This window comes from Dendrobates tinctorius, unplaced genomic scaffold (assembly GCF_039654945.1).
Source record: "Dendrobates tinctorius isolate UK_male_01 unplaced genomic scaffold, ASM3965494v1 ptg000157l, whole genome shotgun sequence".
NCBI lineage: Eukaryota > Metazoa > Chordata > Amphibia > Anura > Dendrobatidae > Dendrobates > Dendrobates tinctorius.
In genome coordinates, this window is record NW_027361824.1 from 5,073,728 (window position 1) to 5,088,882 (window position 15,155).

The following is a 15,155-nucleotide window of genomic DNA, read 5'->3' on the forward strand; positions in this document are numbered from 1 at the left end:
ACTGCTCCTATGTACAAGAATATAGCTACTATAATACTGCCCCTATGTACAAGAATATAACTACTATAATACTGCCCCCTATGTACAAGATTATAACTACTATAATACTGGCCCCTATGTACAAGAATATAACTACTATAATACTGCCCCTATGTACAAGAATATAACTACTATAATACTGCCCCTATATGCAAGAATAGAACTACTATAATACTGGCCCCTATGTACAAGAATATAACTATTATAATACTGCCCCTACGTACAAGAATATAACTACTATAATACTGCCCCCTAAGTACAAGAATATAACTACTATAATACTGCCCCTACGTACAAGAATATAACTACTATAATACTGCCCCTACGTACAAGAATATAACTACTATAATACTGCCCCCTATGTACAAGAATATAACTACTATAATACTGCTCCTATGTACAAGAATATAACTACTATAATACTGCTCCTATGTACAAGAATATAACTACTATAATGCTGCCCCTATATACAGTACAAGAATATAACTACTATAATACTGCTCCTATGTACAAGAATATAACTACTATAATACTGCCCCTACGTACAAGAATATAACTACTATAATACTGCCCCCTATGTACAAGAATATAACTACTATAATACTGTACCTGCTGTCCTACTCCAGTCCTGCCTGTCTGTGTCCGTACCTGCAGTCCTGTTCCAGTCCTGCCTACCCGAGTCTGTGCCTAGTGTCCTACTCCAGGCCAGCCTTCCCGTGTTAGTCCCTGCACTCCATTCCGAGCCGCCCCTCTTGGTTCCGGCAGCCGTGGCATTCGAACCCCTGGACCTGCTCCTAACGATCCCTGTATAGGGGTCGGTTCCACCTGGTTGCTCGTCCGGGGTCCCCTCGGTGCCACGGTCCAGAGGGTCCACTCCGGTGAGTCCGCCTTGTCTTGCATAAAGCTATCAGTACGATCAGGCCATGGATCCCGCCGGTACTTCGGATCCCGGTGAAAAGGAGTTGCTCTTTTTGCGGGAAATCCAGGGGCATATCATGTCCGTAATGAAGTCCATGGAGTTGCGCCTGTCTGCCCTTCAGGCTGCCGATCCAGCGAACGCTGCCCAGTTGGCCAGTCTCCAGCAGGATCTGGGCCAACAGCGCGACGCCCAGTCCCATATTCTGTCTTATATGGCCTCTGTAAACAACCGTTTGGGGCCCTCCAGTCCGCCGCTGCAGCCTCGGCCGCTACTCCCGGGCCCGCTTCGTTTCCCTCTCCTCGCCTTGCCAAACCACCTCGGTATAGTGGTGACCCCAAACATTGTAGAGGGTTCTTAAACCAATGTAGCCTGAACTTCGAGCTTCAGCCTCACCAGTATCCCTCCAATAGGGCCAAGGTGGCCTTTATCATGTCCCATCTGGAGGGGGAGGCCTTATCCTGCCTGAATCCTCTCTGGGAGAGGGATGACCCCATGGTTTCAAACATTCTGGTTTTCTTGGACACCTTTCGTAGAGTATTTGATGAGCCAGGACGGGTAGCTTCCCTTACTGAGTCGCTTTTCAACCTGCACCAGGGCAACCTGACTGTTGGTCAGTATGCCATCCGGTTCCGCATGTTATCTTCCGAATTGGGTTGGAATAATGCAGCATTGGTCGGAGCCTTTTGGCGTGGGTTGTCGGGCAGGATAAAGGACGAATTGGCGGGTCGGGATACTCCCACCACTCTCGAGGACCTTATCTCATTGGCAACTCGAATAGACCTCCGCTTCCAGGAGCGTGCTCGGGAGTCAGCTAGGGACAGGAGACCCACCAGGCCAGCCCCGACCGCTACTCGTTCCTTTAGTCCATGACCAGCTGGGTCTGTTCACACTCCGCCTCCCGAGCCCATGCAGGTGGACCGGGTTCGGATGGCTGAGACACGTCAGAGAGAGAGACGGGCGCAGGGCCTCTGTCTTTATTGTGGAGGAGCATCCCACTTCATCCGTTCCTGCCCTGAGAGGCCGGGAAACTCTTCCACCTAGGCCAGATAAGAGAGGCCTCCCTAGGTGTTAATGATTCCTCTCAAGCTCTCACGTTATCTGTTCTTTTGCTTTCAGGAGAGAGGCGTGGGTCTGAGGTGGCCTACGTGGATTCGGGCTCAGCAGGTAACTTCATCCGGCGTGAAATAGTGGACAAGTATCGGATTCCCGTGGTTACCCTGAAGAATCCCCGACTGATCGCTTCCGTTGACGGCAGACCACTACAGGAACCCATCACTGCGATCACAGAGGAGGTTGTTTTGCAAGTTGGCATCCTCCACCGGGAGAAAGTGGCCTTCTACGTGTTGTCCGATCTGTCTCACGCCATTCTGCTTGGTCTCCCATGGCTACGGACTCATCAACCGGTTGTCAACTGGTCACCGGGGGAGGTTTTGCGCTGGGGAGATACATGTCAAGGCCGGTGCCTGAATCCGATTCGTCCAGCTGTCCCTGCACGCCCACCTCTGGAGCTTTCGGGGTTTCCTTCGGCCTACTGGTCTTATGCAGACGTCTTTGACAAGAAGGAGGCGGAGGTCCTTCCACCACACCAATCCTTTGACTGTCCTATCGATTTGATCCCTGGTTCCACTCCTCCTAGGGGTAGGATCTACCCACTGTCTCCCGCGGAAACTGCAGCCATGTCTGAATACGTCCAGGAGAATCTCGCCAAGGGTTTTATTCGGAAGTCTTCCTCCTCCACAGGAGACGGTTTTTTCTTCGTTAAAAAGAAGGACGGTTCGTTGCGCCCATGCATCAACTATAGGGGTCTAAACAACATCACTATCAAGAAGCGGTACCCTCTCCCACTCATTCCTGAGTTGTTTGACCATCTCAGAGGGGCACGGATCTTCTCCAAGTTGGATCTCAGGGGAGCGTACAATCTTATCCGCATCCGTGCCGGCGATGAATGGAAGACATCCTTTAACACCTGCGACGGTCACTATGAGTACCTGGTGATGCCATTCGGTCTGTGCAACGCTCCGGCTGTGTTCCAGGAGTTCGTCAATGAGATCTTTCGGGATCTTCTGTACTCCTGTGTGGTAGTATACTTGGACGACATCCTTGTCTTCTCCTCTGATCTTCCAGCACATAGGAGAACTGTCCGCCTGGTTCTTCAGCGTCTTCAGGAGAATCGTCTGTATGCTAAGATGGAGAAATGCCTGTTCGAGCAAACCTCACTACCATTTCTGGGTTACATCGTCTCCGATGCCGGGCTGCAGATGGATCCGAAGAAACTGTCTGCCTTTCTCAAATGGCCCCGTCGGCCTAAGAGCCATCCAACGTTTCCTCGGATTCGCCAACTACTACAGTCAGTTTATTCCGCACTTTTCTTCACTCTCCAAGCCAATCTCCGCCCTTACCCGTAAGGGAATCTCTTCAAACTCCTGGACGCCAGTCGCTAAAGCGGGCTTTCTCCACGGCTCCTGTGTTGTCCCGTCCCGAGAGCAGCAAACCTTTCGTGCTGGAGGTGGACGCCTCCTCGACAGGAGCCGGGGCTGTCTTATCCCAGAAGACCTCTTCTGGTCGCCTTCATCCTTGTGGATTCTTCCCCAAAGCCTTCTCCTCTTCCGAGTGTAATTACTCGATTGGTGGCCGTGAGCTTCTGGCCATCAAATTGACATTAGAGGAGTGGCGTCATCTTCCGGAGGGAGCTGTCCATCTGTTTGTCGTTTACTCGGACCACAAGAATCTGGCCTTCCTTTAGTCCACTCAGAGACTTAATCCTCGGCAGGCCAGATGGTCCTTGTTTTTGCTCCACTTTCGCCCTGGGGACAGAAACACCAAAGCCGATGCCCTGTCCAGAATCTTTCAACCGCCTGAGGTTGGGGAGGAACCGTCCCACATCATCGAGCCCGCAAAGATTATCACCGTGGCACCACTGAGGCTGCTTTCCCCACCTCCAGGCAAGACTCTCGTGCCAGAGAGTGCCAAAAGAAAAGTTCTTCTTTGGGGGCATTCCTCTAAATTGGCTGTCCATGCCAGAATACAGAAGACCCTTGCTCTCATATCTCGGTATTATTGGTGGCCAACTCTCCGCCAAGATGTAGCAGCCTTCGTTGCCTCCTGTTCCTCCTGTGCTAGGAATAAAACCCTAAAACCCCACGTCGGCCTCCGTTTGGTCTGCTGCTTCCTCTGCCGGCGCCTACGTCACCTTGGGAGAATATTGCCATGTACTTTAATACTGATTTGCCTCGCTCCTACGGCTGTACAGTGATTCTAGTGGTTGTGGACCGCTTTTCCAAAATGGCACATTTTATTCCTTTGAACGGCCTTCCTTCTGCACCCGGACTAGCCAAGATTTTGGTCCATCAGATTTTTAGGCTTCACGGCCTCCCTCAACGGATCGTGTCTGATCGTGGAGTCCAGTTTACTTCCAAGTTTTGGAGAGCGCTTTGCAAACTTCTGGATATATCTGTGGACTTCTCTTCTGCTTATCATCCGCAGACCAATGGGCAAGTAGAGCGGACCAACCAGACGTTGACTGCATACCTTCGTCATTTCCCCAATGCCCACCAGAATGACTGGGTTGACCTGCTTCCGTGGGCAGAGTTTGCCTATAGCAATCATGCCAGTGAATCCTCTACCAAGTCGCCCTTTTTCATGGTGTACGGCAAGCATCCAGGTATACCTCTTCCTGTAGCCCCAACCTCCGAGGTACCGGCAGCCAACTCCTTGTCCCAATAAATTTCTGAAGTCTTGTCCGAGACCAACACAGCCCTCAAAAGGGCTAGTGAGCGGATGAAGAATCACGCAGACAAGAGGAGGTTGGATCCTCCACCGTTTCGCATCGGGGATAAGGTCTGGCTCTCGTCCAAGTATATCCAGTTAAAATTACCCTCTTACAAGCTGGGTCCCCGGTACATTGGCCCTTTTGAGATCCTGGATCGTGTCAATGAAGTCGCCTACAAGTTGAGGTTGCCTGCTTCGCTCCGCATCCTGAACACCTTCCACGTCTCTCTCCTGAAACCCGTGGTACTAAATCAGTTCCATCCTTCACCATGTCCTGGTCCTCGGCCAGTGGGTTCCGACGACACCTTCGAGGTAAGAGATATTCTCGCCATGAGGAGAGTTAGAGGAAAGACCTTTTTCCTTACTGACTGGAAGGGTTTTGGTCCTGAGGAGAGGTCCTGGGAACCCCGGGAGAACATCAACGCACCCCGCATTCTCAGGAGATTTCTCCTCAATCGCAGCAGGGAGCAGTTTAAGGGGGAGGGTACTGTCACGGTCCCCGTGCCTCCTGTCGCGCGCCTCACCAGCCCCCCCATCGCGAGCGCTCATACTCACCCTGCGCCGCTGCCACGCTCCCCCCTGCTCCAGCGACGTCGTCCTCCTCTGACCGGCCCACGGCCGGCTCTCCGCCTGTGATCTTATCTGCCAGCGGTGCCCTGACCCGGTAGCACCGCCGGACCAATGGGGGCAAATCTGCGTCTATATCAGGCCGCCCTCCCATAGTGGAGGCGCCTGATCGTTGTTGTTTCTAACATCTTTCTAGGTCCTGTGGTTTGCCTAGCGGCTTCCACTCTATGTTACTGCCTTGTGCTTCCTTACAGTCCTGCTTGTCTGAGCCCGTACCTGCTGTCCTACTCCGGTCCTGCCTGTCTGTGTCCGTACCTGCAGTCCTGCTCCAGTCCAACCTACCCGTGTCCGTACCTGCTGTCCTACTCCGGTCCTGCCTGTCTGTGTCCGTACCTGCAGTCCTGTTCCAGTCCAGCCTACCTGTGTCCGTACCTGTTGTCCTACTCCGGTCCTTCCTGTCTGTGTCCGTACCTGCAGTCCTGTTCCAGTCCTGCCTACCCGAGTCTGTGCCTAGTGTCCTACTCCAGGCCAGCCTTCCCGTGTTAGTCCCTGCACTCCATTCCGAGCCGCCCCTCTTGGTTCCGGCAGCTGTGACATTCGAACCCCTGGACCTGCTCCTAACGATCCCTGTATAGGGGTCGGTTCCACCTGGTTGCTCGTCCGGGGTCCCCTCGGTGCCACGGTCCAGAGGGTCCACTCCGGGGAGTCTGCCTTGTCTTGCATAAAGCTACCATGTACAAGAATATATCTACTATAATACTGCTTCTATGTACAAGAATATAACTACTATAATACTGCTCCTTTGTACAAGAATATAACTACTATAATACTGCCTCCTATGTACAAGAATATAACTACTATAATACTGCCCCTATATACAAGAATATAACTACTATAATACTGCCCCTATGTACAAGAATATATCTACTATAATACTGCCCCCTATGTACAAGAATATAACTACTATAATACTGCCCCTATGTATAAGAATATAACTACTATAATACTGCACCTATGTACAAGAATATAACTACTATAATACTGCCCCCTATGTACAAGAATATAACTACTATAATACTGCCCCCTATGTACAAGAATATAACTACTATAATACTGCACCTATGTACAAGAATATAACTACTATAATACTGCTCCTATGTACAAGAATATAACTACTATAATACTGCTCCTATGTACAAGAATATAACTACTATAATACTGCTCCTATGTACAAGAATATAACTACTATAATACTGCCCCCTATGTACAAGAATATAACTACTATAATACTGCCCCTATGTACAAGAATATAACTACTATAATACTGCCCCCTATGTACAAGAATATAACTACTATAATACTGCTCCCTATGTACAAGAATATAACTACTATAATACTGCTCCTATGTACAAGAATATAACTACTATAATACTGCCCCTATGTACAAGAATATAACTACTATAATACTGCTCCTATGTACAAGAATATAACTACTATAATACTGCCCCCTATGTACAAGAATATAACTACTATAATACTGCCCCTATGTACAAGAATATAACTACTATAATACTGCTCCCTATGTACAAGAATATAACTACTATAATACTGCCCCTATGTACAAGAATATAACTACTATAATACTGCTCCTATGTACAAGAATATAACTACTATAATACTGCCCCCTATGTACAAGAATATAACTACTATAATACTTCCCCCTATGTACAAGAATATAACTACTATAATACTACCCCTATGTACAAGAATATAACTACTATAATACTGCTCCCTATTTACAAGAATATAACTACTATAATACTGCCCCCTATGTACAAGAATATAACTACTATAATACTGCTCCTATGTACAAGAATATAACTACTATAATACTGCCTCTATGTACAAGAATATAACTACTATAATACTGCCCCCTATGTACAAGAATATAACTACTATAATACTGATCCTATGTACAAGAATATAACTTCTATAATACTGCCCCCTATGTACAAGAATATAACTACTATAATACTGCCCCTATGTACAAGAATATAACTACTATAATACTGCTCCTATGTACAAGAATATAACTACTATAATACTGCCCCCTATGTACAAGAATATAACTACTATAATACTGCCCCTATGTACAAGAATATAACTACTATAATACTGCTCCCTATGTACAAGAATATAACTACTATAATACTGCCCCTATGTACAAGAATATAACTACTATAATACTGCTCCTATGTACAAGAATATAACTACTATAATACTGCCCCCTATGTACAAGAATATAACTACTATAATACTTCCCCCTATGTACAAGAATATAACTACTATAATACTACCCCTATGTACAAGAATATAACTACTATAATACTGCTCCCTATTTACAAGAATATAACTACTATAATACTGCCCCCTATGTACAAGAATATAACTACTATAATACTGCTCCTATGTACAAGAATATAACTACTATAATACTGCCTCTATGTACAAGAATATAACTACTATAATACTGCCCCCTATGTACAAGAATATAACTACTATAATACTGATCCTATGTACAAGAATATAACTTCTATAATACTGCCCCCTATGTACAAGAATATAACTACTATAATACTGCCCCCTATGTACAAGAATATAACTACTATAATACTGCCCCTATGTACAAGAATATAACTACTATAATACTGCTCCTATGTACAAGAATATAACTACTATAATACTGCCTCTATGTACAAGAATATAACTACTATAATACTGCCCCCTATGTACAAGAATATAACTATTATAATACTGCACCTATGTACAAGAATATAACTACTATAATACTGCCCCCTATGTACAAGAATATAACTACTATAATACTGCCCCCTATGTACAAGAATATAACTATTATAATACTGCACCTATGTACAAGAATATAACTACTATAATACTGCCCCCTATGTACAAGAATATAACTACTATAATACTGCCCCCTATGTACAAGAATATAACTACTATAATACTGCTCCCTATGTACAAGAATATAACTACTATAATACTTCCCCCTATGTACAAGAATATAACTACTATAATACTGCCCCCATGTACAAGAATATAACTAGTATAATACTGATCCTATGTACAAGAATATAACTTCTATAATACTGCCCCCTATGTACAAGAATATAACTACTATAATACTGCCCCCTATGTACAAGAATATAACTACTTTAATACTGCCCCTATGTACAAGAATATAACTACTATAATACTGCTCCTATGTACAAGAATATAACTACTATAATACTGCCTCTATGTACAAGAATATAACTACTATAATACTGCCCCCTATGTACAAGAATATAACTATTATAATACTGCACCTATGTACAAGAATATAACTACTATAATACTGCCCCCTATGTACAAGAATATAACTACTATAATACTGCTCCCTATGTACAAGAATATAACTATTATAATACTGCACCTATGTACAAGTATATAACTACTATAATACTGCCCCCTATGTACAAGAATATAACTACTATAATACTGCCCCCTATGTACAAGAATATAACTACTATAATACTGCTCCTATATACAAGAATATAACTACTATAATACTGCTCCCTATGTACAAGAATATAACTACTATAATACTGCCCCTATGTACAAGAATATAACTACTATAATACTGCCCCTATGTACAAGAATATAACTACTATAATACTGCCCCCTATGTACAAGAATATAACTACTATAATACTGCCCCCTATGTACAAGAATATAACTACTATAATACTGCTCCCTATGTACAAGAATATAACTACTATAATACTTCCCCCTATGTACAAGAATATAACTACTATAATACTGCTCCCTATGTACAAGAATATATCTACTATAATACTGCCCCCTGTGTACAAGAATATAACTACTATAATACTGCCCCATGTAAAAGAATATAACTACTATAATACTGCCCCCTGTGTACAAGAATATAACTACTATAATACTGTCCCCTATGTACAAGAATATAACTACTATAATACTGCTCCTATGTACAAGAATATAACTACTATAATACTGCTCCTATGTACAAGAATATAACTACTATAATACTGCCCCCTATGTACAAGAATATAACTACTATAATACTGCTCCTATGTACAGGAATATAACTACTATAATACTGCCCCTTGTAGATTTGTCTTTGAAGTCTGAGCGGCTTGCAGAAATCATGGCACCGCCGGCCTATGCTGCTGTCACTGAGGTCATTAATGGTCGTCTGAGGAAGGTTCTGCCGATGAATGTACAAGCCCTGAGGAGATGGTCCTGTGTAATCACCGAACAATGACGTCCCGGATGTGCTGGATGGAGACCAGAGACGCTGATGCCATGGGCTAACGTACATTATGCCATCCCATATTATAATCCCCGGAGTAAGATCATTGTGATGTTCCATCATGAAGGCCTCTTTTTGTCCTTGCCCACATGGTCTCTGGATGGTTCTCGGAGGCTTTATTGGAGGTCTGTGCTCTTCAGCCCCACGTTTGTATTGGACACAATGATAGCTGAAGACCACATCAGTCAAGATTTTGAACAATTGATATCTGCTCCTATGATGAAATTAGTAAGGGCCCCGGATGGTTCTGTTGACTCCTGTGTCTCCTGGGCTTAGCCGAGCACTCCTGTGTTCTCTGTGAGAGACCACCTGCTAGACTCTGCTCCTTGTGTTCAATCTCCTGGAGAGCAAAAGGATCAACTCTTGGAAATCCATAAGACTGGATTCTTTTTTTTTCCCTGACATCATCTGTAGGGAATATTTCGGGATGCCACCATACAAATTACACTGTGGTATGGTCTTGCCGATATCATTGGGTCGGCCGACTTTAGTCCATCGTGTATGGTGTCATTCATTTTGTGTGTTGGTGCCAGATTATGGCTCCAAACCAATCCTGGTATTTTGGGCGAGGAGATTATTGGATTCTTTAAGCAATTTGTTTTAGCATCTAAAATAAGAAGCTGGCAAACGGGCAAAACTTAAGAATGACGTTGTTTTAGGTTGAAAAGAATTGTTTACACTCTACAGTCCCAGAACCCGTGATTAATGGTGTCAGTAGCCAAGAAGTATCCAGGGAATTCACAATGCCACACTGCCCAGCAGAAATGAGTGACTGGAGCTCAATAGTTCCAGCGGAGGAAGCAATTTATCTCAGGGGTCTCAGAGGAGTCAGGGCGGAGCAATGCAATCTCCAGGTAGTCAAGAATATTAAGAATGTCTACTTTTTTTTTTTTTTAATTTTCCTAATGCAGGGCAGGGTATTTTAATCACTTGGTGTTTTAGCCCCATCCATAGGAAATAAAAAGCAAAGAATTCAGATCTATCCCCAAACTCTTCACTCAAAGTCATAGCTATGCAGGATTCAGAAGCTGCAGCTTCCAGACAGACATGACGAGGATAAGCTCAGACTGCCGGACTGGCCAAATAATCAAAGTAGGTCGATGTAAGAACTCCTTAGTCACTAGGACCGGGGTACAATATACAAATGCCAAGCGTCCTGCACGGTGTTGGGCTGTGAGTACAACCCCCATCTGTGGACGTCGGGCCCTCAGACCGTCCTCATTGTGTCGGTTTCTAACCATTTGTGCAGACACATGCACACTTGTGGCCTGCTGGAGGTCATTTTGCAGGGCTCAGGCAGTGCTCCTTCTGTTCCTCCTTGCACAAAGGCAGAGGTAGTGGTCCTGTTGCTGGGTTGTTGCCCTCCTACGCCCCCCTCCACGTCTCCTGGTGTGCTGGCCTGTCTCCTGGTAGCTCCTCCAGCCTCTGGACACTACGCTGACAGACACAGCAAACCTTCCTGCCACAGCTCGCATTGATGTGCCATCCTGGATGAGCTGCACTACCTGAGCCACTTGTGTGGGTTGTAGAGTCCTTCTCATGCTACCATGAGTGTGAAAGCACAACCAACATTCAAAAGTGACCAAAACATCAGCCAGAAAGCATTGGTACTGAGATGTGGTCTGTGGTCTCCACCTGCAGAACCACTCCTTTATTGATGGTGTCTTGATAATTGCCATTAATTTCCATCTTGTCTATTCCATTTGCACAACAGCATGTGACATTGATTGTCAGTCAGTGTTGCTTCCTAAGTGGACAGTTTGATTTAACAGAAGTTTGATTTACTTGGAGTTATATTCTGTTTAAGTGTTCCCCTTATTTTTTGAGCAGTGTATAAATACATTTAGGCAACAGCTGCCAACAGATTATTTGAGTTTGTGTTTTTGTTATATTTGGATAAAAAAAATCTTAAAGTAATAACAGTCCCGAATCCGTTACATAATGGACACCAGTGGCGCTCCATAGACCCTGCCGGCTCTAGAGGGGTCTGTAGGGTTTCTTCATGTAGGAGTGAACGTCGCTGTTATGTGACCGAGGTAGATTTTCTATCTTTTGGCATTTTGCTATTTTTACATCCTTCTCTGTAGAGTTTGGACAATGGCCTTTGGTCACGTTGAGCCTCTTTTTTTTCCCGTCTCGCTCCTCTCAGATGGGTTTGTTTCTTGACCTTTTCCCTTTCTCTTTAGCTCTTTGTATTCTTCCTGATTCCCTGCCACTCGGGGTTTTTATTTTCCTTTACATTGTGTGAATCCCAGCTTCATCCCGCAATGTTGTATACACCGGTGATCAGCGGGGCGTGATGTGCTGCTCACCTCCGGATCACCAGCTGAATGTCCATCATTGAAATATAGACTTTTTATCTGAAAAAGTTCTGACTTCTTTTCTTTGACTTTTCAAATCCTTTTTTATCTTTTCCAGCTGGAAGAGCAGACACAGTCCCCGAGTTGCTGCCTCCTCCTGGTATCTGAGGACAGTCACCAGCTCTTCTGTCAGGTGAGTTCTTCCTGGGGTGACAGTTCAATGGGTGACTAATTAGTGCAACACTAATACCTAGATGCGGCAGCCTGAAGACCCCTCCTTCCTCAGCTCTTCAATGGGTCAGACCCCTCCTTCATCTCATCTATATCAGACTGCTCTTTCGTCATCACTAGTGTTGAGCTTTCCGATACCGCAAGTATCGGGTATCGGCCGATATTAGCTGTATCGGAATTCCGATACTGACTTCCGATACTTTTTTCGTATCGGATACCGGAATCGAAAGTTCCCAAAAAGCTATGAGCCTGCTTGATTTGATTCAGCCAATGGGAATCCTCAGAAGTGTGGGCACATCCTGTTAGGCATGTTAACTATTGGCATGGCTGTGATTGGCTGCTGAAATGACGTCATCATGATGCGTGGTCTGTGCCGACTGCCGGTGGTCTGTACGGGCCTCTCGGGGGGCCTGTGCCGGCTGCCGGTGGTCTGTGCGGGCCTGCCAGGTGCCTGTGCCGGCTGCCGGTGGTCTGTGCGGGCCTGCCGGGTGCCTGTGCCGGCTGCCGGGGGTCTGTACGGGCCTGCCGGGGGGGCTTGTGTGTGTGCAGGCATCGTCCGATGGGACTACAAGTCCTACCGGGCGATGCCTGCTACACTGACGGTGATTGCCACATGAATGTAGTATATATGTAGCATGTATGTAGTATGTATGTAGTATGTACATATGTAGTATGTATGTAGTATGTATGTATGTTGTATGAATGTAGTATATATGTAGCATGTATGTAGTATGTAGTATATATGTATGTTGTATGAATCAGAGGCGTATCTAGGCTTCCTGGCACCCGGGGCAAGAATTTGGTTCGGCGCCCCCCTCACTCCAAATCCCCCACACATTAACCCCATCCCCACTCATTAACCCCCATCCCCACTCCAAATCCCCCACACATTAAATAACCCCCATCCCCACTCCCAAATCCCCCCCACACATTATGTACCCCCCACTCCAAATCCCCACATATTAACCCCATCCCTACTCATTAACCCCCCCAAACAATAACCCCCATCCCCACTCATTAACCCCCCCGTCCATACTCCCAAATCCCCCAGCACATTATGTACCCCCCCACTCCAAATCCCCCACACATTAACCCCCATCCCCACTCATTAACCCCCATCCCCACTCATTAACCCCCATCCCCACTCATTAACCCCATCCCCACTCATTAACCCCATCCCCACTCATTAACCCCCATCCCCACTCATTAACCCCCCACACATTAACCCCCATCTCCACTCATTAACCCCCCCACTCATTAACCCCCATCCCCACTCATTAACCCCCACTCATTAACCCCATCCCCACTCATTAACCCCCATCCCCACTCATTAACCCCCACTCATTAACCCCCATCTCCACTCATTAACCCCCATCCATTAACCCCATCCCCACTCTTTAACCCCCCACACATTAATCCCCATCCCCACTCATTAACCCCCCCACACATTAACCCCATCCCCACTCATTAACCCCCATCGCCACACATTAACACCCCCCATCTTCGGTGGTTTCTTCAGCTCCACATTGGAGCACACTTACCACCAGCGCTGAGCGTTCACTCTGGGCGCCGGGGAGTGACGTCAGCAGCGTGATCACATGACAGGTCACGCTGCTGACGTCGCTCTGGCCCGGCGGTCAGAGCTGCAATTGTACTGGCGTCTATACAGACGCCAGTACAATTGTTCCCTGGGAGCCGGCACGCGCACCTTCTCTGCGCCAGCTGTCAGCTTAACAGCTGACACAGAGAACCGCCGACTCTCAGGCCAGGGGGAGCGGCGAACGCAGCCGCCAGGGAGGACACTGCGGACCGCTGCATTAGGCGGCCCGGACTGCGCCCCCTGCCGGCTGCGCCCGGGGCAACTGCCCCGGCTGCCCCCCCCTAGATACGCCCCTATGAATGTAGTATATATGAAGCATGTATGTAGTATGTATGTATGTTGTATGTAGTATATATGTAGTATGTAGTATGTATGTATGTTGTATGAATGTAGTATATATGTAGCATGTATGTAGTATGTATGTATGTTGTATGAATGTAGTATGTATGTAGTATGTATGTAGTATGTATATAGTATGTAGTATGTATATATGTAGTATTTTTGTAGTATGGTTTTTTTTGTTTGTTTTTTTTTACATTCAACACATTAGCCGGATGATGGGACTACTACTGTCCCATCATTGGCTAATGTGTCAATCACTGTCAGTGTAGCAGGCATCGCCCGATGGGACTTGTAGTCCCATCGGACGATGCCTGCACACACACAAGACCCCCGGCAGGCCCGTACAGACCACCGACAGCCGGCACAGGCCCCCGAGAGGCCCATACAGACCACCAGCAGCCGGCACAGGCCCCCGGCAGGCCGGCACAGGCCCCCGAGAGGCCCATACAGACCACCGACAGCCCCACAGGCCCCCGAGAGGCCCGTACAGACCCCGCCCACACACACAGACACTCACAGTGTCTGCCCACGCACCGCCCACACTCTTCCCCCCTCCCGAACAGGCTGTACAAGGCAAGAGAGGGGTTTTTTCAATTCCGATATTTCTGTCCCATTGACTTGAATGGGACTTCCGGGATTGGAATCGGCGATACCCGATACTTTTTTAGATCGGCCGATCCATTCCGATACGATATTTTTCAGTATCGGGTGGTATCGCTCAACACTACTCATCACTTCTATGTCAGACCCCGCCTTCTCAATCTATTCTGTATGCCAGACCCCTCCTTCCTCTTCTCTTCTCTGTGTCAGACCCCTCCTTTATAAAGCTCTTCTATGTCAGACCCCTCCTTCCTCATCTCTTCCATGTGTCAGACCCTTCCTTCTTCATCCCTTCTTTTTCTCACACCCCTCCTTCTTCATCCCTTCTTTTTCTCACACCCCTCCTTCTTCATCCCTTCCTTTTCTCACACCCCT

At 46.3% G+C, this 15,155-nt stretch overlaps 1 protein-coding gene across 4 annotated transcripts in view; it reads left to right on the forward strand.

The window, feature by feature from the left end:
• PDE2A (phosphodiesterase 2A) overlaps positions 1-15,155 on the forward strand; it is an 806,220-nt gene that overhangs the window by 627,932 nt on the left and 163,133 nt on the right. For all 4 annotated transcript variants that reach the window (XR_012220656.1, XM_073548493.1, XM_073548490.1 and 1 more), the window contains one exon: positions 12,126-12,200. Coding sequence is in view for 3 of the 4 variants with exons in the window: in XM_073548493.1 (XP_073404594.1) it covers positions 12,126-12,200 (75 nt within the window). In the remaining variant the exon portion in view is untranslated. The remainder of the gene's footprint in view (positions 1-12,125; positions 12,201-15,155) is intronic.